This window comes from Dendrobates tinctorius, unplaced genomic scaffold, assembly GCF_039654945.1.
Source record: "Dendrobates tinctorius isolate UK_male_01 unplaced genomic scaffold, ASM3965494v1 ptg000086l, whole genome shotgun sequence".
Classification (NCBI taxonomy): domain Eukaryota; kingdom Metazoa; phylum Chordata; class Amphibia; order Anura; family Dendrobatidae; genus Dendrobates; species Dendrobates tinctorius.
Window position 1 is genome coordinate 54,642,673 of NW_027361754.1, and position 24,158 is coordinate 54,666,830.

At 44.7% G+C, this 24,158-nt stretch overlaps 1 protein-coding gene across 2 annotated transcripts in view; it reads right to left on the reverse strand.

The window, feature by feature from the left end:
* Positions 1–464: 464 nt before the first annotated feature.
* The window catches only part of GABRD (gamma-aminobutyric acid type A receptor subunit delta), a 75,629-nt gene continuing 51,935 nt past the window's right edge, over positions 465–24,158 (reverse strand). For both annotated transcript variants that reach the window (XM_073585412.1, XM_073585413.1), the window contains 2 exons: positions 18,321–18,529; positions 465–986 (listed from right to left, as the gene is read on the reverse strand). In XM_073585412.1, coding sequence (XP_073441513.1) covers positions 684–986; positions 18,321–18,529 — 512 coding nt within the window. In that variant the 3' untranslated portion in view covers positions 465–683. The remainder of the gene's footprint in view (positions 987–18,320; positions 18,530–24,158) is intronic.

Here is a 24,158-nt window from a genome sequence, read left to right on the forward strand (position 1 = left end):
CTGAACTGTCCATCTTCAGGAGCGCAAAGCAGGAAGATGTAAGGAAGATAAGCTGAAGGAGGAAGATGAAACAAACCGTTTGACTGGAATCTCTCAGCAGATTTTTGCTATGCAATCTGAGAGCAGCATGATGTAGGGACAGACTCCCTGATTCCAGTGATGTGTCACTGGCTGACCCAAGTTTTGTTATTTCAATAAATTCAGTGTTTTATCAGCAGGAGATTATCACTTCAGGACTAGTTGTCTTGTGTCTTGTAGTCCTCCTGTCCTGTGTAACCCTGCCCCCATCACTGATTGGTAGATTTCTTCCTATACACAGTGTATGAAAAAAGCTCCCATAGAATCAGGGGCTCTACCCCTACATTATGCTGCTCTCAGATGGGGTTGATGGACTAAATTATGATTTATAAATTACCGCGACAGGTTAATAATCAACAAGTAGCACAACCTAGTCCTTTAACACATTTTTGATGATATACTGCATGCCGCTTTATTACAGTTATACTGTGGGAAACACATTAAGTGACTTTACTAATTCTACAGGGGGAAAATGTAAAAGATTCTTAGCTATATCAACGGTCACATACATGAAGGACTAGTATGAACTGTAACTCTCTTTTTAATGCATGGCAATGTATTATTAAGATTAGTTTGTGTTGTTGAATGTTTCTCTATTTTATTATTTAATGTGTATAACCTGCCCAATAAATAATATTCACTGCTGCAAAGGTTGCTGGGAAAATTGCCCGAGAATAGACATCGATTTTATCAGCATCTATGGGCTTCAGGTACATTTTCAGCCTCCCTTTGTTTATAGGCGTTTGTTCACATTCGTGTTCATGTCCGTGTTCACGTCGTCTTCTGATTTCTGGGAGGTCACTCATTGTGCTTGGAATGATTGTCTCTTTATATGATTGCTTCCAATTTACTCCCAATATGGAAAATGTGAATGAAACAATGGCATCTTTTCCATCCTGAAGAGTTACCTGAAACACAGGATGATCATATCACTACAGCTATTAGTATTAAGAGGGATGTTGCACTCAATAATAAGCAACATAAAGGTTTTGGACACTTTGAAGTGAAAAAAAAGAATTTTCCATACATTAATGGGTACATTTAGTCAATAAAGTTGCAATAAGTTTCATTCTACAATCTTCATCGTTTATTTTCAGATCCCGTATATGCAGTTTGCAGTCTGGTACAAGTTTCAGATTTTTCTCTTTTGGGAGTGGCCCTCCCTGTAATATAGGCTGGATGTGAGTTCTGCGTGTATACAGGGTGCTGAGACTTTCATTAGCTCATATATTTGCATAGTTTGTATCTTGTGATTTCCTCTTCATGTGCTTTTCTCCTTTTCTATGGACTGTTTTCTTTGCCCACTTTGAGATAGTTTCCCCTCTGTCCACTGCTATGGAGATGTGTGCAACACCCACTTCCCTCTCTCTACTGCTATCTTTATCACTGGGAGAAGGGAGAAGAAGAGCGGAGAGCGGTCTGAACTGTTCAAGTGCACAGATAGATTTGTAACAGCCACATACTGTATATATTGTCATGCGATACCCTTGGCCGGCTCTTCCCAGTACCACAGCAGGTGATTGACAGGTCTCTCTCACATGTGTACATAAGAACAGATCTGTCAAACACCTACAGAGGCGCTGAGAAGAGCTGGTCGGTGGCAAATTTTTCAGATGCCTTACTACTTATTACCTGGACTATGCCTCCGAAATGCACCAAAGGACAGCACTGTGTTCTGAGTGTCCAGACCAAATAGCATCAATGACAATTATTTTTTTTATTGAAACAAATAAGCTGTAGTTCCTGAAAACTGGAAAACTCCTTTAATAAAGAGTCCCATATATATATATACTCAGTCAGTATGAACTTATTTACATCCCTGCAGAAATAAGAATGTAGCCACACGAAGTGACATCAGTAAGAACATCTTCAAGTTTGTAGATTATAGTATATTATCACAATGACTACTATTACTTTGTATGATAAAACATATCGTAGTCATAGCGCTAATGCCACTTATTAAATGTAATATTCAGGCTTTAGATAGATTAAGTGTACTCTACACCAAGTCTTACTCTAATGACCTTCAAACTATAACATTTATAAATAAAAGCTAATTTAAAGACAGTATTTACCAGGAGCGATATTTGGGAATATACAAATCATCGGTTTTTCTCCCCATTTTTTATTTCACAAACTGGTCCAGCAAGGTGTACAACTAAAAATATAACACAAAGTCACTGAACCTGATAAAGAGAGGACACAAGCATAGGACAGCAACATAGAGGAGCATCGGGGATCTGTGGATGAGTATGTATTCTTTTTTATCAAATGACCGTTAGGCCGGGGTCACACTGCGTTATGGCAGTACGTTAGACGGACTGCGTTACACCGCGGCATAACGCGATGTAACGCAGTCCGTTAACGCTACCAATAACCCGCATTATGGGGCGCATCGCTAATGCATGCCATAATCGGCATGCGCTAGCGATGTGCCGTCATTCTGTGACGGAGCCTCGGATGCGGGCTGCAGCGTCTGAGGCTTCGTCACCGCTAGTGCAGATGAATCATCAGCGCTAGCGGGTATAGCATAACGCATTTTGTTATAGCGTTAACGCAGCCCATCAACGCTATGTGTTGAACGGACTGCTTTAACGCAGTGTGACCACAGCCTTATATTTGCTTGTCTAAAGAGAACCATTTATTTATTTTACTCATTTACATAGGACCATTAATTCCACCGCGCTTTACAAACACTATCGGTACTGTCCCCAATGGGGCTCACAATCTAATTTCCCTATCAGTATGTCTTTTGGAGAAACCGGAGAACCCGGGGGGAACCCACGCAAACATGGGGAGAACATACAAACTCCTTGCAGATGTTGTCTTTGGTGGGATTTGAACCCAGGACCCCAGCGCTGCAAGGCTGCAGTGCTACCCACTGAGTCACAGTGCTGCACTATTTAATCCCCGTGCTCTTGGTTCTCCTTTCTTTTCCTTTATTCTTGGTACTTTTTGGTTAGAGACCCCTTGTCTGACTGTCTGCTAGTCCTGTATATATGTATACCGTGACACAGCTGAAGTGGTGCACAAAAAAAAGGTCCCACACCAGAGTAATATACAAATAATTTTTTGGCACTCTACTTTGAATAGTAGAAGAATTTTTTTCGCAGTCACAATAGACGTTTCAGTCAACACACTTTCACCTTCATCAATATACTGCAATAATACAAATAATATATAAATCAATCACAATAACCATGAATATTTCATCCGAGATTCAAATCAAGACATAACGATCTCCAAAAAATTGTGCATGAGTGATGGAGAAACAAAGGAAGAAGATGAGAGAAAAGGTAAAAAGAGATAAGAAAAGAAGGGGAATAAAAAACGTACCCGACTGCTCTTGTTATGTAGGGATGGGTAGCCTCAGTCTAGATTTAAATATACATGTCAAAAGGTAGTTACGTAGTAGGACACAAGTTATCAAATGATGACGCAACTTACATGAGAAGTATAATTGAAAACCCAGAATTCCATGAATAAATTGCATGGGGTCCTATTGAGTATTGTGATTGATTTATATATTATTTGTATTATTGCAGTATATTGAGGAAGGTCAAAGTGTGTTGATCGAAACGTCTATTGCGACTGCGAATAAAATTCTTCTACTATTCTATGTTGAGTGCCTAAAAATTATTTGTATATGTCTGCTAGTCCTGGACTTGGGCCTACGACAGTCATACTTCTCTATCTGGCATCTGATGGACGAGACTAGGATTGGCAATGCGAGGAGAACGTTACCCGCCTGACTGCATTGTGCCTGCTGTGCAGTTTGGTGGAGGAGGGATAATGTAATGGGCTTGTTTTTAAGGGTCAGCATTGGCCCTCTAGTACCAGTCAGGACAAATGTTAATGGTTCAGCTAGAGACATTTTGGACATTTGTAGTTTTTAGCTTTGTGGGAACAGTTTGGGGAAGATCCATTTTTGTTCCCCATGACTGTGCCCAGTACATAAGGTCAATAAAAATATAGTTTAGCGAGTTTGGTGGAAGAACATGACTAGCTGCACAGAGCCCGGACCTCAACCCCATTCAACAACCTTTGGAATGAACTAAAATGGAGATTGTGAACTCGGCCTCTCCCCAACATCAGTGTCTGACCACACAAATACTTTTCTGGATAAAAGGGCAAAAATACCCACAGACACCATCAAAATCTTGTTGAAAACCTTCCCAGAAGAGCGGGAACTGATATATCTGCAAATGGCGAACTGACCCCATATTAATGTCTAAGAATGTTGAATGGGAGGTCAGAAAAGCTCCTGTGGGTGCAATGTGGAGGGGGAACATACTTTTGTACATATATTGTATACTAGGTGGAGGCCCGATGCTTTCGCATCCGGAGGGCAGTAATGTCATGATGGGGGCAGGCTTTGCAGAGTTGAGAATCTCTCCCCTAATGTGCTCACCCACCTATCCACTCTCTCTCTCCCCATGTGCTGACTTCTCCCATCTTTGCTCTCTTCTTCGACCTGTCTACCCCATGTGCTATCCCCCTTGTCTGCTGTCTCTCTCCGTACAACATATACCATAGCTCCTGGGCAGGGGAGGAAGCAAAAGACAATACTGACATTACAGCAGGGGATCACAGAGGATTCATTTTGTAAGGTAAAATATTGTTTAAAAACAGTCAGTGAAATATTTTACCTCACAATATGAATCCTCTGTGATCTCCTGCAGTAATGTCAGTATTGCCTTTTGCTTCCTCCCCTGCACAGGAGATGTGGTATGCTCCGTACACGGTCAGACACAGACAATTTTTAAGATGAATATTCGTGCGTGGGAAAACCCCTTTAATGTGACCGGCTTCCTCTGCCTGTAGATACGTCTCGCATCTGCCACCGGGATCAGCCGAATGATTCACTGCGCCTGAGCGTCTGAGCGCCTGAGTGTCTGAGCGTCCCACTGGAGGTACCGCGCCAGAGGCTGCGTGTGTGAGTGTGAGAGTGTGTGAGTGTATGAGTATATGAGTGTGAGTGTGAGTGTGTGAGTATGAGTGTGTGAGGGTGAGTCTATGAGTGTGAAAGTATGAGTGTGAGTGTGTGAGTCTGAATGTGTGAGTCTGAGTGAGTGTAAGAGACTGAATGTGAGTGTGACTGTGTGAGTGTGACTGTGAGTATGAGAGTGAATGTGAATGTGAGTGTGTGAGAGTGAGTTTGTGAGAGTGTGAGTGTATGAGTGTGAGTGTGTGAGTGTGAATGTGCGAGTGTGAGAGAGTGTGTGTGAGTGTGTGTGTGAGAGTGTGTGAGTGTGTGAGTGTATGAGTGTAAGTGTGTGAGTGTATGAGTGTGAGTGTGAGAGTGTGTGTGTGTGAGTGTGTTAGAAATTGTGAGTGTGTGTGAGTGTATGTGAGTGTGTGTGTGAGTGTGAGAGAGTGTGAGTGTGAGAGTATTAGTGTGTGTGTGAGTGTGAGAGTATGAGTGTGTGTGTGAGTGTATGAATGTGTGTGTGAGTGTGTGAGTGTATGAGTGTGAGTGTGTGAGTGTATGAGTGTGAGTGTGAGAGTGTGTGTGTGTGTGTGAGTGTGTGAGAAATTGTGAGTGTGTGAGTGTGTTTGTGAGTGTATGTGAGTGTGTGTGAGAGAGTGTGAGAGTATCAGTGTGTGTGTGAGTGTGTGTGTGAGAGTATGAGTGTGTGTGTGTGAGTGTGAGAGTATGAGTGTGTGTGCGTGAGCGTATGAGTGTGTGTGAGTGTGTGTGAGTATGTGTGTGTATGAGTGTGAGTGTGTGAGAGAGTGAGTGTGTGAGTGTGTGAATGTGAGAGTGTGTGTGAGAAATTGTGAGTGTGTGTGAGTGTGTTTGTGAGTGTGTGTGAGTGAGTGTATGTGTGTGTGAGTGTGTGTGGTGCTTACGGCATATAGATTGTGTGTGTGTGTGTGGTGCGACGGTGTTCCGCTGGTGGTACTGTGGCACCCCAGGAGTCCGGTTGCCACAGTGGTGTTGCTTCCACAAGAGCACTCTGCCTGCTATACAGGTTGGAAAAACAACACAGAGAAGAGGGCCGCAGCTTAGCTATAAGCAGCAGAGGCCAGGAACAGAGAGCGCAGCAGGAAGGCCTCTAAATCCTCCTGGCAAGGTGGAATCCAAATTGTTTCCAGGCAATCGGATCTCCATCACCATCTGTAGCCAGTGCCCTTGGACACATTACCTGCAGAACGGTGAGTAAAATGTTGGAAACTGCACCTGTTTCCTTTCAAGTTCTTCCTGCAACACCCACTCAGCACGGCTACATCCCTTGCCAAATACTACATCATTACTATCTTGAACATACCACATCTGCCCTGGGACTCAGCTCCATCTGTGGGGAGCTATACCAACTCTGCCCCCTCATCACCAGTCCCAGAGGATCTGCATTGCAGCGGTGATCCACTCTGACCACAAACCACAGGTGGCGTCGCAAACATTTCCCCTTTAAAAATCCCCTTTTCCTTTAATTTCATTTACACCATTTTTGCATGGATGCCCGAGGCTACGGATCGGGTCACTGCCACCACGACATCCCCTTTAAGTAGTGAACGGCCCAGTACCGAGTACCCTACGGGCTCCAGCGAGCACTCCATTTTGGCGTCACAAACAGGATATCGAAGCCCAGTATCACTGGGTCCTGTGTGCCAGAAACTATGCTAAAGTTGTAAAATTGCCACCATTACAACGCCACATATCGCGCGGGAAGCCGAGGTGGTGTGCCGTCGTGGGCGGAGCCTGAGTACAAGCGCGAAAAGAGAAGTGCTGCACGCGCTCTGCTGTCAGATTGTAGAAAGTCAGGAGCTGAGGTATGGAATCCCGGGTTTTGCACAATCCATCCTGCCGGAGGAGCGACGAGCTGGTAGGCCAGTGGAACCTTAGAGCCTGACTAAGATTAACTAGGGAGGACAGCAAATGTTCAATGCAGGTGAAGATCTGGTGGCGGATGCAGCCGCATCCCCCATGGCGCTGCAGAATCCGGCAAACGCAGCCGCAGCCCCCATGATGCCGTACATACCGGGAGCAGCCTGGTTACCGCAGTTCTAAGGGGAGTCGCATACTCTGAGCGACTTTAAGGAAAGACTATGCAGTTTGTTCGATGTGTACCCCCTTACTGAAAGCCAAAAATTCAACATTCTCATGGGACAGTTAACTGGTGCAGCCCAAAGGGAAGTAAAGGCCTTGGCAGGACACTGATAAAGAGACTGTTAAGAAAATCCTGGCTAAGCTGAAAGACACCTTTGACACTCGCGCTGCAGCAGAGATAAAAATGAGATTCTTTGGGTGCAAACAAAGGGCGCAGGACAGCATACAGGACTATGCCTTTAACCTCCAGGAGGCGCTGTGGGCTATAAAGCAGAATGACCCCGGCAGTGTGCAAGATGGAGATAGACTGTTAAAGGAGCAATTTATTGAGGGACTCCTGTCCAGCACGCATAGGACACAGCTGCGCATCATGGCTTTACAAAACCCTTACCTGAACTTTGCAGACTTTAAAGACAGGGCCATCCGGGTGCTGCATGAACCAAATGGCAACCGCACAGTGCCCCCTAGGCGCCCAGCAATCACATACCACCAGGAGGCGGCATCTTTCCCTCAGGCCCCTGCTGAGGCCAATGCACAGACTCTGGATAATGACCCATCTGCAGAACTTGTACGTCTTCAGGTCCAGGAGCCGACCAAAAGTGTGGCTGCACTAGCCAAAACCATGTGACCCCAATGTAGAGGATCCAGTTGTCTTCCAGTCCAGATGACGTCCCACGCCGACAGAAGAAGAGAACCCCACAAAACCAGAGGGAGAGACAACAATCGCTACGACCAGAACGGACGACCCATTTGCTGCCGCTGCAGCAAAGCGGGACACATCGCAAGATTCTGCAATTTAAACGGGCAACCCCTGGGGCAGAGGGCCAACCCCCAGGAGTAGGATGACCAGGCCCACAGAGCTGGCGAGCCAAATACGTCGGAGGACGACCGAACCTCCCAGTTGTGATTGATGACATTCCCAAGAAACCCTTACTGGACACTGGCTCTCAAGTGACAGCTATGCCGTATATTCTTTACAAACGATATTGGGCTGACTCTGATTTTACCCTCGCCCCAGATGATCTGCTGACAGTAGTTGCCAGCAATGGTCAGGCTTCGCCGCAGGTGGGGTACAAGGAGGTGATCATTAAAGTGGGGCGAGAAGAATTAAAAGCCCAAGGTTTGATAATTGTAGACATTGACCGACGAGAATGTAACCCAATAATGACCTTAGGTACTAATGTAATAGAAAATTGTCTTGCCGAGGTTATTGTTCTGTTGCAACAGGTGGCCGAAACCGCTGTTTCCAGTGAGCAACGGGTCCTGCAAAAGGAGATTAAAGCCCTGATGCAAAGACAACAGCTAGAGCTGTCTGGCGGAGAAGTTGGCAGTGTCAGAGTGAGTGATCCGTTCACTATTGTCATACCCCTGAGGAGTGAAATGTTAATTTGGTGTCAGGCAGCCATGGGCATCAGAGGTAAAGATTACCAAGCCCTGGTAGAACCAGTGTACTCTGATAGCAGACCTGCTGTCCTGACAGCCAGGGGGGTAGTCAATGTCCGCAAGGGGAGGGTACCTGTACACATCTTAAATTGTGGAGAGCAGGAGGTCAAACTACCTTGGTATGCCACCGTTGCTAAGCTGTTCACTGTCAATAACGACGCAATTCAGACAGCAGAACCCTTGGTCTCGTATGACCAGCTAGGCTCTGCAGAACAGCTAGAGGATTGGTGTCAGAAGCTGCATGTACGCACTGACTCCACCCCTTCACACCAAACGAATGGGGTTTACCGAGTAGCCCAAGAGTTTGCGTGCGTATTCAGCAAACACCCTTTAGACTTTGGGCAGGCAAAAGGGGTCCAACATCATATCCCCACTGGAAATCATCCGCCCATTAAAGAGAGGTACCGGCCTGTACCCCCAGCTCACTATCAATGTGCTAAGAGTATGTTACGAGAGATGAAGGAGGCTGGTGTGATCAGAGACAGTGGTAGCCCCTGGGCAGCTCCGTTAGTCCTCATTAGAAAGAAAGATGGTACAATGAGAATGTGTGCTGACTACAGGCGAATTAACAGCATTACCCACAAAGACGCCTATCCGTTACCCAGGATAGAAGAATCACTAGCTGCACTGAGAACCGCTAATTATTTCTCTACCTTAGATCTCACCAGTGGGTATTGATAGGTTCCCGTGGCAGAGGCAGACAGAGGCAGACAAGGAGAAGACGGCCATTGCGACACCAATGGGCCTCTCCGAGTTCAACTACATGCCGTTTGGGCTTTGCAACGCACCAGGGACGTTCCAGAAGTTAATGAAGTGTTGCCTCCGGCACAAGAATTTTGAGACAGTTCTGTTGTGCTTGGATGACATCATCGTCTTCTCCAAGACCTATGAAGACCACCTGAAGCACCTGGCTGAGGTGTTTGAAGCCCTGTCCAACTTTGGCCTGAAGGTAAAACTCTCCAAATGCCACCTTCTAAAGCCCAAGGTGCAGTACCTAGGCCACGTAGTGAGCACAGAAGGCATAGTACCAGACCCCGACAAAGTCACTATTATCCAGGACTGGCAAAAGCCCAGCAACATCCATGAACTGCTGCAGTTCCTCAGGTTGGTAGGCTACTACTGAAGGTTCATCAAAGGCTTCACTGAGATAGCTGCACCCCTACAAAATCTTCTCGTGGGTGAATCCAAGAAGGCCAGGAAGAAGAGTCCTTCATTTGACTGGAATGATGAGCTGGAAACGTCCTTCACTGGACTGAAGTTTGCCCTCACAGGAGATGAAGTCCTGGCCTACTCAGGCTACGACCAACCATTCATACTGTATACTGATGTCAGCAACATGGGACTGGGAGCCGTGCTGTCACAAGTATAGAAAGGCAAAGAAAGAGTGATTGCCTATGCCAGGAGGAAGCTTCGTCCCACTGAATGGAATCTTGCCAACCATAGCTCCTTCATACTGGAGTTCCTCGCCATAATCTGGGCAGTCACAGAGCGCTTCAAACACTATCTGGCTTCAGCAAAATTTACCATCTTCACGGACAACAATCCGCTGACTCACTTGGAAGCTGCAAGGCTCTGTGCACTGGTTCAGCGATGCATGGCTCGGCTGTCCAAATACCATCACGTACTGAGCAGGGAACAAGAACGCTAATGTTGATGCGCTGTCCAGGATGCCCAACTAACGAGAAGCGGAAGATCTGGAAGAGCTGGAAGAGACCGAGTTACCAGCCTTCCACCGCCCTGGAGCAGCCCAGTGCTCCACTGTGTCAGGGACAGGCGCTATGTCAAGCGGGAAGCCACGTTCAATCCATTGCCCCACCATGGATGGCAGAGATGCAGAATAGCGACCCAGCAATCCGCCTGATAAAGGAACTGCTAACGCAATCTGACCCACATCCTGGCCCAGATGCCCCACAAGAGACCCAACAGTTGTGGAAAGAGAAGGGAAAGCTATTCATCTACGAGGGGAAGCTGTGTCGGAGAAGTATCAATTCCCAAACCCATGAACTGGTCTGGCAGGTAGTGGTCCTGAGACGGGATGCACCAATGTTCCTGGAAGCGTACCACGATGGAGCAGGACACTTTGGATGGAAGAAGTTGGAGGTCCTACTTCACGAGAGGTTCTACTGAATTGGCATGAGGAAGGCCATTGAGGACTGGTGCTGAGAGTGTGGGCCATGCAACCTGCGCAGGAAAGACCGAAACAGCCAGCGAGCCCCGTTACAGCCAATAATCACCAAGCAGCGGCTTGAACTGGTAGCTTTGGACCATGTGAAGTTGACCCCAAAGCCATTCAGGCTATGTCTACGCCCTCACCATAGTGGACCACTACTCCAGGTTCCTGGTAGTCGTGCCTGTCCAGGACCAAACAGCGAAGACAGCAGCCAAGGCGTTTCAAGAACACTTTTGTAGACCGCATGGTTACCCTGAACGAGTGCTTACAGACCAAGGCCCAGCTTTTGAAGCAGAGGTGTTCCAGGAGTTCTGTAACCTGTTTGGTTGTAAGAAGATCAGGACGACACCCTACCATCCACAGACAAATGGCATGTGTGAGAAAATGAACCAGATGGTAATTGACCTGTTGAAGACATTGCCCCTGGAAGAGAAATTGTAAATACATCATTGTAAATACACACCTGTACTTTTTATCTCCCCCACCTCATTGTAGATTGTAAGCTCTCACGAGCAGTGTCGTCTTATTTTACTTTAATTATTGTATTCTTAACTTTGTTATTTATGACTTGTGTTTTGAAACTGTTAAACTGTAAAGCGCTAAATATGTTGGCACTATATAAATAAAGATTATTATTATTATTATTATTATTATTATTATTAAGACAGAAGCCTGTGGCCAGAAAAGTTGCTAGATCTGGTGGATCTCTACAATCACATTCCGGTGAATTCCACCAACTGCACACCAGCCTACCTAATGTGGGCAAGACCTGGCAAATTGCCCATTGAGTTGGACATGGGAGTCCTGACACCAGAGGTGATATCACCAGACGCAGACTGGGATACAGAGCGGTAGCGACAATACCGCAAAGTGCTAGAGTGTGTAGAACGAAGCTTGTCTCAAGCAAGACAGAAGCAAGAAAGAAACTACAATCAGCACGCGCCTGCAGTTCCCTTGTTGCCTGGAGAACAGAATGAGACGCGTACACAAACTTGATGATCAACAACAGAAATCCCATAAATATAAGATGATATGGAGACAAGGGACAACCCTGCTCCAGTACCATATGCACAAGCTCAAAAGCTAGTATGACTAACAGGAGAAACAACAAGAGCTCGCAGTTAGCATAATGTAAAAAATATTCGAAATTTTATTAAATATCAATAGTACTCGACAAGTGACAAGAAAGTGTTCATGAACTAGTGTGGACAAAATGTCCCGTGGAGAAATCCCCCTCACCCTTTCCCCTCGATGGAAAATCCAGTAAGTAACAGACAAGAAAAACATATCTCATATCATAGCGCCATGTGGCATACAAAAGGGTAAACCACTGCAAAACAGTGATGGAATAGCAAGTAGAAACGCCTGCTAGCAATACTTAGAGAAAGGATGCAAAATGCAACAATAAACTCTAAGGCTACAGGCAAGTAAACATGGGTCAGCTTACCAGAGAGGAGATGGAGAGGGGGTACAGCAGTGAGGCCTCCGACGCGCGTTTCGCGGCGTCCCCCGCCGCTTTCTCAAGGAGGAGATAGTTAGAGAAATCCCTGTAGGGCCTTTAAATTAGCCCATGACCCCGGTCACGTGACCGGCGTCCACCAATACAAATGGCTCCAGCGGCGCAAGCGCCATGGCGCCTGCGGGTCCTTCGCCGTGAAACGGCGTCACACACACTGCGCACGCGCCGGGAGTCCCGGAGCAGGACGCACTGTGCTGGGAGACGCCGGTCACAGTGTGGAGCCGCAGATATCATGGCGATGCGCACGGCCATAAATAAGGAGTGAATCGTATAAGCAGATACATAAAGCCTAAGGTCAAAGCGTCTCAAAGGGGGCGAATCCATACAAAAATTTAACCACATGTATACACATGGGGTTACATATAGATATAAAGAGGGAAGGCCACCTAAATACATACAGTACATAAGACGTATATATATATATATATATATATATATATATGCGTCCAAGCAAGGTAATATAGTTATAAGTAAACAATATCAAGCAGTAAATATACGTACATTGAAGTAAAAACTACGTCAGATATATAGATACATCTAATCCACTACATATGATAAAAGGTCACTGGGGGAGTGAATTGGTACTAAGTTTAGCCTTATATCTCCATACAAGACTACCCCCACATCTAGATGAAGACCACCAAAATACATGCAATACAGAAAATATGCATCCGAAGTAATACAGCCATTATAAATAAACTATAACAATAAGTATATAGCAATACAATGGGTATGCATACATCAAAGTAAGAACTACATGAGGTAGGCGTATACCTCTTTCCATAATGTAGATACATTTGCACACGCGGTCAAAAAAGAGATCAATGACACAATAGTTAAATATCACATGAATAAAACATGAGGACTTATAAAGGCTTTGATAGAAGTGCTTGATTGCAGACAGCACTGTATCTGATCCACTATATAGGGCTAATTCAGGACCAAGTAGAGACACAGTGAGTGACAACTAGAAAAAATAAACAGAATATAAAAACAATTAGATAAAAATAAAAACAAAACAGAATTAAAAACAACCACTGCTGAGCAGCACGGGAAATTTGGAGTCATGCGGGAACAACCAGAAGGACACGGAGAATATCTATCACATCCCCTCATATCAAGTCCTAGTATAAAAAAGAGAAAAAGAATGTCGCTATAGCGCAAGAGGAGAGAGGGAAGAAGAGAGATATTTCAAATATCCATTTGATTAAGAATTTATAAAAATGGGGTGAAGCTAAGGGACTCATTGAGTCCGTTAGGGCTTATGGTGTCCAAACGGACAATCCATTTCACCTCCATCTGCCCTAGGACTTTTTTATAGTCACCACCCCTTATACCCATATGTAGCGCATCAATCCCCCTAATTTTCAACAACCCCGCATCACAGTTGTGATGCGCCCGAAAATGGACGTCTTCAGGAAACCCACCTCTGTAAATTCTTTACTACATGCATCTTCGGCCCATGATCCAGCCACGGTGAGGGCCATCCCGGTCGGACAGTTACTCCGTATGCGACGCATCTGCTCCACCGATGATCGATTTGAAAAACAAGCTCAGGACTTAAGAGATCGCTTTCTAAATAGAGGGTATAGTCGTAGATCTATTAAGATGGGATATAATAGGGCAAGATATACCCCGCGTAGCGGCCTATTACAACCATCTAGGAAGAGTGGTATACAGAATAAGGATGGACCCATAAGCTTTATTTCAAAGTATAATCATGAATGGCGCAATATGCGCGCCATTTTACAAAAGTATTGGCCTATCTTGGAGACAGAACCATCCTTGAGTGCTGTCCTGGGACACTCCCCATCCATGACGCCACGTCGCTCTAGAAATTTGAGCGACCTCCTGGTACGGAGCCACTATGTACCTACCCCTAAAGATTTCTTTGGGTCCCATGGTCCAACATGTGGATCTTTCACATGCGGACATTGCCTGGCCTGCGCCAATGTCCTACGTTGCTCCACATTCAGCTCCTCGGATGGTATGAGGGAATTTAAGATCAAGCATCGGATAACTTGTGGCACGTCAAATGTTATCTATTATGCCACTTGCCCGTGTCCTAAAATTTATGTGAATCAGAAGCCGCGGAGACACCATCACATGTTTCTCAACGCAAGCAATGACTAGCCAGGTCTTTCACCGGGAAGGAACAACCACGGGAAGGGCAGTCTCCAATGAAGGAAACCACCTATGCCAAAACATGGTATCCATCCACAGACAGCTGTTTCCCGGTGAAAGACCTGGCTAGTCATTGCTTGCGTTGAGAAACATGTGATGGTGTCTCCGCGGCTTCTGATTTGCTTGTTTTACATATTTCCCATAAGGGATGGGGGCAATGCTCTAGAATCACTGCGTTGAGAAACACGTGATGGTGTCTCCGCAGTGCATGATGTTGATCTCCATGAGGTCAATCATCCTCATTTTTCTAAAATTTATGTGGACCTCACCACGAGGGAGCTGAGGGTGATAGTACGTGAACATGTACGGGACATTGGCGCGGCCAGGATCGCACCTAATTCCACTGAACTTAAAACTATCCCCCGACATTTTCGGACGCATCACAACTGTGATGCGGGGTTGTTGAAAATTAGGGGGATTGATGCGCTACATATGGGTATAAGGGGTGGTGACTATAAAAAAGTCCTAGGGCAGATGGAGGTGAAATGGATTGTCCGTTTGGACACCATAAGCCCTAATGGACTCAATGAGTCCCTTAGCTTCACCCCATTTTTATAAATTCTTAATCAAATGGAGCCTTTATAAGTCCTCATGTTTTATTCATGTGATATTTAACTATTGTGTCATTGGTCTCATTTTTGACCTCGTGTGCAAATGTATCTACATTATGGAAAGAGGTATACGCCTACCTCATGTAGTTCTTACTTTGATGTATGCATACCCATTGTATTGCTATATACTTATTGTTATAGCTTATTTATAATGGCTGTATTACTTCGGATGCATATTTTCTGTATTGCATGTATTTTGGTGGTCTTCATCTAGATGTGGGGGTGGTCTTGTATGGAGATATAGGGCTAAACTTAGTACCAATTCACTCCCCCAGTGACCTTTTATCATATGTACTGTAGTGGATTAGATGTATTTATATATCTGACGTAGTTTTTACTTCAATGTACGTATATTTACTGCTTGATATTGTTTACTTTTAACTATGTTACCTTGCTTGGACGCATATATATATATACACATACATCTTATGTACTGTATGTATTTAGGTGGCCTTCCCTCTTTATATTTATATGTAACCCCATGTGTATACATGTGGTCAAATTTTTGTATGAATTCGCCCCCTTTGAGACGCTTTGACCTTATGCTTTATGTATCTGCTTATACGATCCACTCCTTATTTATGGCCGTGCGCATCGCCATGATATCTGTGGCTCCACACTGTGACCGGCGTCTCCCAGCACAGTGCGTCCTGCTCCGGGTCTCCCACGCGTGCGCAGTGTGTGTGACGCCGCTTCACCGTGAAGGACCCGCAGACGCCATGGCGCATGCGCCGCTGGAGCCATTTGTATTGGTGGACGCCGGTCATGTGACCGGGGTCATGGGCTATTTGAAGGCCCTACAGGGACTTCTCTAACTATCTCCTCCTTGAGAAAGCGGCGGGGGATGCCGCGAAACGCGCGTCAGAGGCCTCACTGCTGTACCCCCTCTCCTTCTCCTCTCCGGTAAGCTGACCCATGTTTACTTGCCTGTAGCCTTAGAGTTTATTGTTGCATTTTGCATCCTTTCTCTAAGTATTGCTAGCAGGCGTTTTCTACTTGCTATTCCATCACTGTTTTGCAGTAGTTTACCCTTTTGTATGCCACATGGCGCTATGATATGAGATGAGATATGTTTTTCATGTGTGTTACTTACTGGATTTTCGATCGAGGGGAAAGTGTGAGGGGGATTTCTCCACGGGACATTTTGTCCACACTAGTTCATGAGCACTTTCTTGTCACTTGTCGAGTACTATTGATATTTAATAAAATTTTGAATATTTTTTACATTATGCTAACTGTGTGCTCTTGTTGTTTCTCCTGTTATTAAAACTTGATGATCAGTAGGAAGCTCAACCATAGAACATCATGCCTTCAAACATTAATAATACCAAGGTGTGCCTAATCAGCAGATGGAGAATCCTCAGCAACAGTGTCAAGGGATCACCTAAAACCATGCCCTAACCAATTAAAGGAAAGGATTGAAGCCAAAGACATTCCTCAGTCAGTAGAAAAAGTGGAAGAAAAGATCCGCACCATACTTGGCGAGCTCCCTTCAGATTGGACAAGAGTGGACCAGGCCATGGTGGTGCCCGTCTTAACCATTCCTCAACTAGAAGTGACAGAGGGAGATTTGACTCAAGACCAGCCTGAAGATCAGCGAGCTCAAGCAGCAGATGCCACACAAGCAGTGGAGCGAGAGAATCCTCACCCTACCAGCAGGGAATCTGCCATGCCCACAGTGCGCTGAAGTGGCCCGAGAAAATCAGGTATACTCGTTCTATGTATAATCACCCATAGCATAGTCAGTAGAGAGCGCACTACACCAGTGGTAGATAGAACAGTGAATCCGATAAGGTCACCACCAACACCAGTGCTACGTAGGTCTATCCGTACTACCAAAGGCCTGCCCCCTATGAGGTTCCGCATATAAGTAGACTGTGTACATAGGAAATATAAATAAGTTAATAATGTTTATAACTGCAACTATTAAGCATATGTGCCTACAGAGACTACTGTAAGAACTTTTGAGCATTCTTATGGACGATTGAGTCACTGGACTCGTAGTGACCAGGACAATGTTTGTAAATGGTTAGCACTAATGGCTACAGAACAAAAACCGTCTGGCATGACCGATGAAGTAGTCCAACCTGGAGACTACTAATGCCCTTTAGTCACGCCCAGGGTCTACGTTGGGGGTGTGAGATGGGTCCCCCATATTGTACTGTGAATGGTGAAAAAGGGCACCTCATTTCAGAATGTTACTGAATTGATGTTAAGATCTTGTAAATAGTTTTAGTTGTTTGCTTGTTAAAATGTTTCTTTTGTGTTTCCTCAGTCCAGGAGTACTGAATTTAACTAGGGCGAGTGTGGCACCCAAGGAGTCCGGTTGCCACAGTGGCATTGCTTCCTTCACAAGGGGTGATGCCATGCCTGGAAACAAAGAGGAGACCCCTTGCCAGGTAGCACACAGCATGTAACACTTTTCCTACTCCAGACCAGAAGGGGGAGCTCTAACACCTGAATTCAAGGGAGCTTCCTTGGAACATTCTGGCTTGGGGAGGAGTTAGGAGAGTCTGTCTGTAGACAGGGATGAGCGAGGATGTGTGGAGAGAAGCTCGTGGGAGAGGAGCTGTATGCTACATCTCACCCAGAGCAGAGCTCTTATAAAAGAGGACACCAGAGTCCTGGACCAGTTGGGGACTTCAAGCCTCATAGTCGCATCTGCAGAACAGAGAATTGCAAGTTCTCTATTCACACTGACACCTGACAGCACAGCAGAAACACAAGAGCCAGGGTTGCCAGTGAGACGAGACAGAGCCCTTGAAGAGGGCCGCAGCTTAGCTATAAGCAGCAGAGGCCAGGAACAGAGAGCACAGCAGGAAGGCCTCTAAATCATCCTGGCAAGTTGGGACCCAAATTGTTTCCTGGCAATTGGATCTACAGCACCATCTGTAGCTAGTGCCCTGGACACTTTACCTGCAGAACCGTGAGTAAAACATTGGAAACTCGTTTACACCATTTTTGCATGGACGATTGGGGCCATGGACCAGGTCATTGCCACCGCAACATCCCCTTTAAGGAGTGAACTGCCCGGTACCGAGTACCCTGCAGGCCCCAGCAGGCGCTCCAGCACCATGCAATAGGTTGGTACCAGCAGCAGTTTCCATATTGAGACACCCATCACTTGGGTGTCCCAATATGGCGGTCGGTGAACTTCCTCCGCTTGGAATTCTGGGATACGGTGACATCTGGACAGAACAGGAAATGAAAACATTACAAGGCAATTATATAAATAGATTATTAGAGCTTAGCCCTTTGTCCTACCTTGTGTTTTATTTTGTGATCGACTGACTTATTTTGCATCTTCATATAATCAGCATTATAGTGAGCAAATGCAAATTCTACAAGGGCTGCAAACACGAAGAAATAGCATATCAAGAAGTAGACATCCAGAGCTTTCACTGCAGATGCTCTGGGAAGCGAAGAACTTGCGCTGACCATAAGAGTTGTCATTGTAAGTACAGTGGTTATGCCTAGGAAAGCAAAAAATCTAAATTATTTGTGCTTTTTACTTATACTCAAAATGCAGCATCTACTCAGGTATATAGGGGCTTCTACATACAGTGTGGAAAATAAGTATTTGTTACACTACTAATTTTGCAAATTTTCCCACCTTCATAGAATGAGGTCTGTAATTTTTATAGCAGGTACACTTCACCTGTGAGAGACAGAATCTAAAATTTTAAAAAAAGAAATTCACATTGTATTTTTTTTGCCCCAGCCCTAGGAAGATTGACAATCATCTTGTGTTTCTTCCATTTTTTAATAATTGTGCCAACAGTTGTTGCCTTCTTACCAAGCTGCTTGCCTATTGTCCTGTAGTCCATCACAGCCTAGTGCAAGTCTACAATTTTGTCCCTGGTGTCCTTACACAGCTCTTTGGTCTTGGCCATGGTGGAGAGCTTAGAGTGTGACTGAATGTGTGTACAGGTGTCTTTTATATAGGTAACGAGTTCAAAAAGTTGCAACTAATAAAAGTAATGAAAGAAGAAGAAAAACTAACAGGTCTGTGAGAGCTAGAATTCTTGCTGGTTAGTATGAGATCAAATACTTATTTTATGCAATAAAATGCAATTTAATTATGTAAAAATCATACGATGTGATTTTCTGGTTTTTATTTTTAGATTCTGTCTCTCACAGTTGAAGTGTACCTACGATAAAAACTACAGATCTCTCCATTCTTTGTAGATGGGCAAACTTTCAAATACTTATTTACTAAACTGTATGGACTTGAGGATATGCATTAAATATTGACCTAATTCTGTTTTTTTTGCCATTTACTTTGACACATACAAAATCAAATCTACATGGTTAAAACAGTAACATCCTCTGGTGCACATGTATTGGTATTCTATGCTCATGTTCACAGACTATATGCCATGCAATTCCAGATATCCTGAATTTTCCTCTCTATAACATAAATTACTTAGGGTTTGTTCACAAGTAGTCTTTTTGCCCCTTTTTTCCATGCATTTTTTTCATGCGGGACAAAAAAGCAGCATTTTACAGTAGCAGCAAAATATATTTCTGAAGTCTCAGACAGTGCGGTTTTTATCCTTGTGTTTTTTGAGCTATAGTGTTTTGTACAGAAAAACCCGCAGCATGTCAATTCTTGCAGTGTTTTTTCTCCATCTTTTACCCATTCTATTAAATTAATAAAAAACACATGAAAAATGCAGCTATTTTCTTGACAATACTGCAGGGAAAAAAAACGATGCAAAAAAATACCGTGTGGACATTCCCTAATGCTACATTTCTAAGGTGAGCTTTTTTTTGACACTACAGAATTTCTGAACCATTTCTGCACCTATAATTAAAATTAGGTTACTTGGGTTCTTTCATTGTGCTTTTGTGCGTTTTTACATGCGTATTTGACGCTGCTGTTTTTGTCTCTTGCTGGTATGTCAAGCTTTAACCCCTTCCTGACATCCGACGTACTATCCCGTCCACGGTACCCGGGCCCGTATGACCGTGGACGGGATAGTACGTCTACCGCGATCAGCGGCGCCCACGTGGTGAGCGCCGCTGATCGCGGCCGGGTGTCAGCTGATTATCACAGCTGACACCCGGCACAATGTGTCAGGGGCGGTCACGGACAGCCCCCGACAAGTTAACCCCTTGCACACCGCGATCAAACATGATCGCGGTGTACCGGGGGTTAAAGGGAAGCATCGGCAGGGAGGGGGCTCCCTCCGTGCTTCCCTGAGCCCCCCACGGCAGCACAATGTGCAGCGCTGCTGCGGGGGGCTCCTTTCCTCCAGGCCCCCGAATCCAAGATGGCGACGGGGGCCTTCGGGGGGCCTGAGGAAGCTGGCTTCCTCAGTGCCTGCAAAGCGCAGGCATGAGGAAGCCTTTTGCAGTGCCTGTGTCAGATCGCTGATCTGTCACAGTGATCTGTGATGTGACAGATCAGCGATCTGTCACAGGACAGTGATGTCCCACCTGGGACTATTTAATAAAGTAAAAAAAAAAATAAAAAAAAGTGTTAAAATAATTAAAAAAAAATCGCCAAATAAATTAGAAAAAAAAAAAAAATATTCCCCCAATAAATCCATTTTTTGGAAATAATAAAAAAACAAAACAATAAAAGTACACATATTAGGTATCGCCGCGTCCGTAATGACCCGCCCTATTAAATTGTCCCATTAGTTAACCCCTTTAGCGAACCCCTTAAAAAATAAAAATAAAAAACGAAGCAAAAAATAATGATTTATTATCATACCGCCAAACAAAAAGTGCAATAACGCGCGATCAAAAAGACGCATATAAATATCCATGGTACCGCTGAAAACATCATCTTGTCCCGCAAAAAACGAGCCGCCACACAGCATCATCAGCGAAAAAATAAAAAAGTTATAGCTCGCAGTATAAAGCGATGCAAAAATAATTATTTTTTATATAAAATAGTTTTCATTGCATAAAACCGACAAAAACATAAAAAAAGACCTAAATGAGGTATCGCTGTAACCGTACTGACCCGAAGAATAAAACCGCTTTATCAATTTTACCGCACGCGGAACGGTGTAAACGCACCCCCCAAAAGAAATTCATGAAACGCTGGTTTTTGTTCAATCTGCGTCCCAAAAATAGGAATAAAAAGCGATCAAAAAATGTCACGTGCCCGAAAATGGTACCAATAAAAACGTCAACTCGTCCTGCAAAAAATAAGACCTCACATGACTCAGTGGGTCAAAATACGGAAAAATTATAGCTCTCAAAATGTGGTGATGCAAAAACTATTTTTACAATAAAAAGCGTCTTTTAGCGTGCGACAGCCGCCAAACATAAAAACCGCCATAAAAAGTAAATCAAACCCCCCGATATCACCCCCTTAGGTAGGGAAAAATAATAAAATTAAAAAAAAAGTATTTATCTCCATTTTCCCGTTAGGGTAAGGCTGTGTGCACACGCTGCGGATTAGGTGCGGATTCATCCGCGCGGATTTTGTAAAATCCGCAGGTGAAACCGCAGGTCAAAAGACCTGTGGTTTTACCTGCGGATTGCTCTGCGGTTTTGTCCTGCGGTTTTTCATCTCCTCAATAGAGGAGATGGCAAACCGCAGGAGAATCCGCAGAAAGAATTGACATGTCAATTCTTTCTGCGGATTGAAAACCGCAGATAATCCGCGCGGAAAATTCCGCACCGTCTGCACTGCGGTTTGTGATTCCCATAGGGAATCATGGTACTGTACACCGCAGCAGAAACTGCTGCGGGTCCGCAGCAGCCAAAACCGCTGCGGAACCGCAGCAAAATCCGCAGCGTGTGCACACAGCCTTAGGGTTAGGGTTAGGGTTAGGGCTCAGATTAGGGTTAGGGGTGTGTTGGGGTTAGGGTTGGAGTTATAATTGGGGGTTTCCACTGTTTGGGCACATCAGGGGCTCTCCAAATGCAACATGGCGTCTGATCTCAATTCCAGCCAATTCTGAGTTGAAAAAGTCAAATGGTGCTCCTTCCCTTCCAAGCTCTGCCATGCGCCCAAACAGTGTTTTACCCCCACATGTAGGGTATCAGCCTACTCAGGACAAATTGCAAAACAATTTTTGGGGTCCAATTTCTCCTGTTACCCTTAGGAAAATAAAAAATTGGGGGCAAAAATATCATTTTTGTGGAAAAAAATGATTTTTTTATTTTCACGTCCGAGTGTTATAAACTTCTGTGAAGCACTTGGGGGTTCAAAGTGCTCACCACACATCTAGATAAGTTCCGTGGGGGGTCTAGTGTCCAAAATGGGGTCACTTGTGGGGAGTTTCAATAGTTTAGGTACATTAGGGGCTCTCCAAACGCACATGACACCCGCAGACCATTCCATCAAAGTCTGCATTCCAAAACGTCACTGCTTCCCTTCCGAGCCCCGACGTGTGTCCATACAGTAGTTTTCTCCCACATATGGGGTGTCAGTGTACTCAGGCCAAATTGGACAACAACTTTTGGGGGTCCAATTTCTCCTGTTACCCTTGGGAAAATGAAAAAATTGGGGACTAATTGATCATGTTTCTGGAAAAAATACGATTTTTTTATTTTCATGCCCTGGCATTATAAACTTCAGTGAAGCCCTTGGGGGTTCAAAGTGCTCACCCCACATCTAGATAAGTTCCTTAGTGGGTCTAGTTTTCAAAATGGGGTCATTTGTGGGGGGTTTCCACTGTTTAGGTACATTAGGGGCTCTCCAAAGGCAACATGATACCCGCAGACCATTCCATCAAAGTCTGCATTCCAAAACGTCACTACTTCCCTTCCGATCCCCGACGTGTGCCCATACAGTAGTTTTCTCCCACATATGGGGTATCAGCATACTCAGGACAAATTGGACAACAACTTTTGGGGTCCAATTTCTCCTGGTACCCTTGGGAAAATAAAAAAATGGTGACTAAAAGATCATGTTTGTGGAAAAAATATGAATTTTTTATTTTCACGCCCGGGCATTATAAACTTCTGTGAAGCACTGGGGGGTTCAAAGTGCTCACCACACATCTAGATAAGTTCCTTGGGGGGTCTAGTTTACAAAATGGTGTCATTTGTGGGGGGTTTCCACTGTTTAGGTACATTAAGGGCTCTCCAAAGGCAACATGACACCCGCAGACCATTCCATCAAAGTCTGCATTCCAAAATGTCACTACTTCCCTTCCGAGCCCCGACGTGTGCCCATACAGTAGTTTTCTCCCACATATGGGGTATCAGCATACTCAGGACAAATTGGACAACAACTTTTGGGGTCCAATTTCTCCTGTTACCCTTGGGAAAATAAAAAAATGGTGACTAAAAGATCATGTTTGTGGAAAAAATACAAATTATTTATTTTCACGCCCGGGCATTATAAACTTCTGTGAAGCACTGGGGGGGTCAAAGTGCTCACCACACATCTAGATAAGTTCCTTAGGGGGTCTAGTTTCCAAAATGGTGTCATTTGTGGGGGGTTTCCACTGTTTTGGTACATCAGGAGTTTTCCAAACGCGACATGGTGTCCGATCTCAATTCCAGCCAAAAACATCAAATGGCGCTGCTTCCCTTCCGAGCTCTGCCATGCGCCCAAATAGTGGTTTACCCCCACATGTGGGGTATCAACGTACTCAGAACAAATTGCACAATAACTTTTATGGTCCTGTTACCCTTGGAAAATTAAGAATTGAGGGTGAAAAGATCATTTTTGTGGAAAAAATATGATTTTTTAATTGTATGGCTTTATGTTATAAACTTCTGTGAAGCCCATGGGGGTTCAAAGTTCTCACCACACATCTAGATAAGTTCCTTAGGGGGTCTAGTTTCCAAAATGGTGTCATTTGTGGGGGGTTTCCACTGTTTTGGTACATCAGGGGTTTTCCAAACGCGACATGGTGTCCGATCTCAATTCCAGCCAAAAACGTCAAATGGCGCTGCTTCCCTTCCGAGCTCTGCCATGCGCCCAAATAGTGGTTTACCCCCACATGTGGGGTATCAGCGTACTCAGGACAAATTGCACAATAACTTTTAGGGTCCTGTTACCCTTGGGAAAATAAAAATTGGGGTGAAAAGATCATTTTTGTGGAAAACATATGATTTTTTAATTGTACCGCTGTACGTTATAAAGTTCTGTAAAGCCCTTGTGGGTTCAAAATTCTCACCACA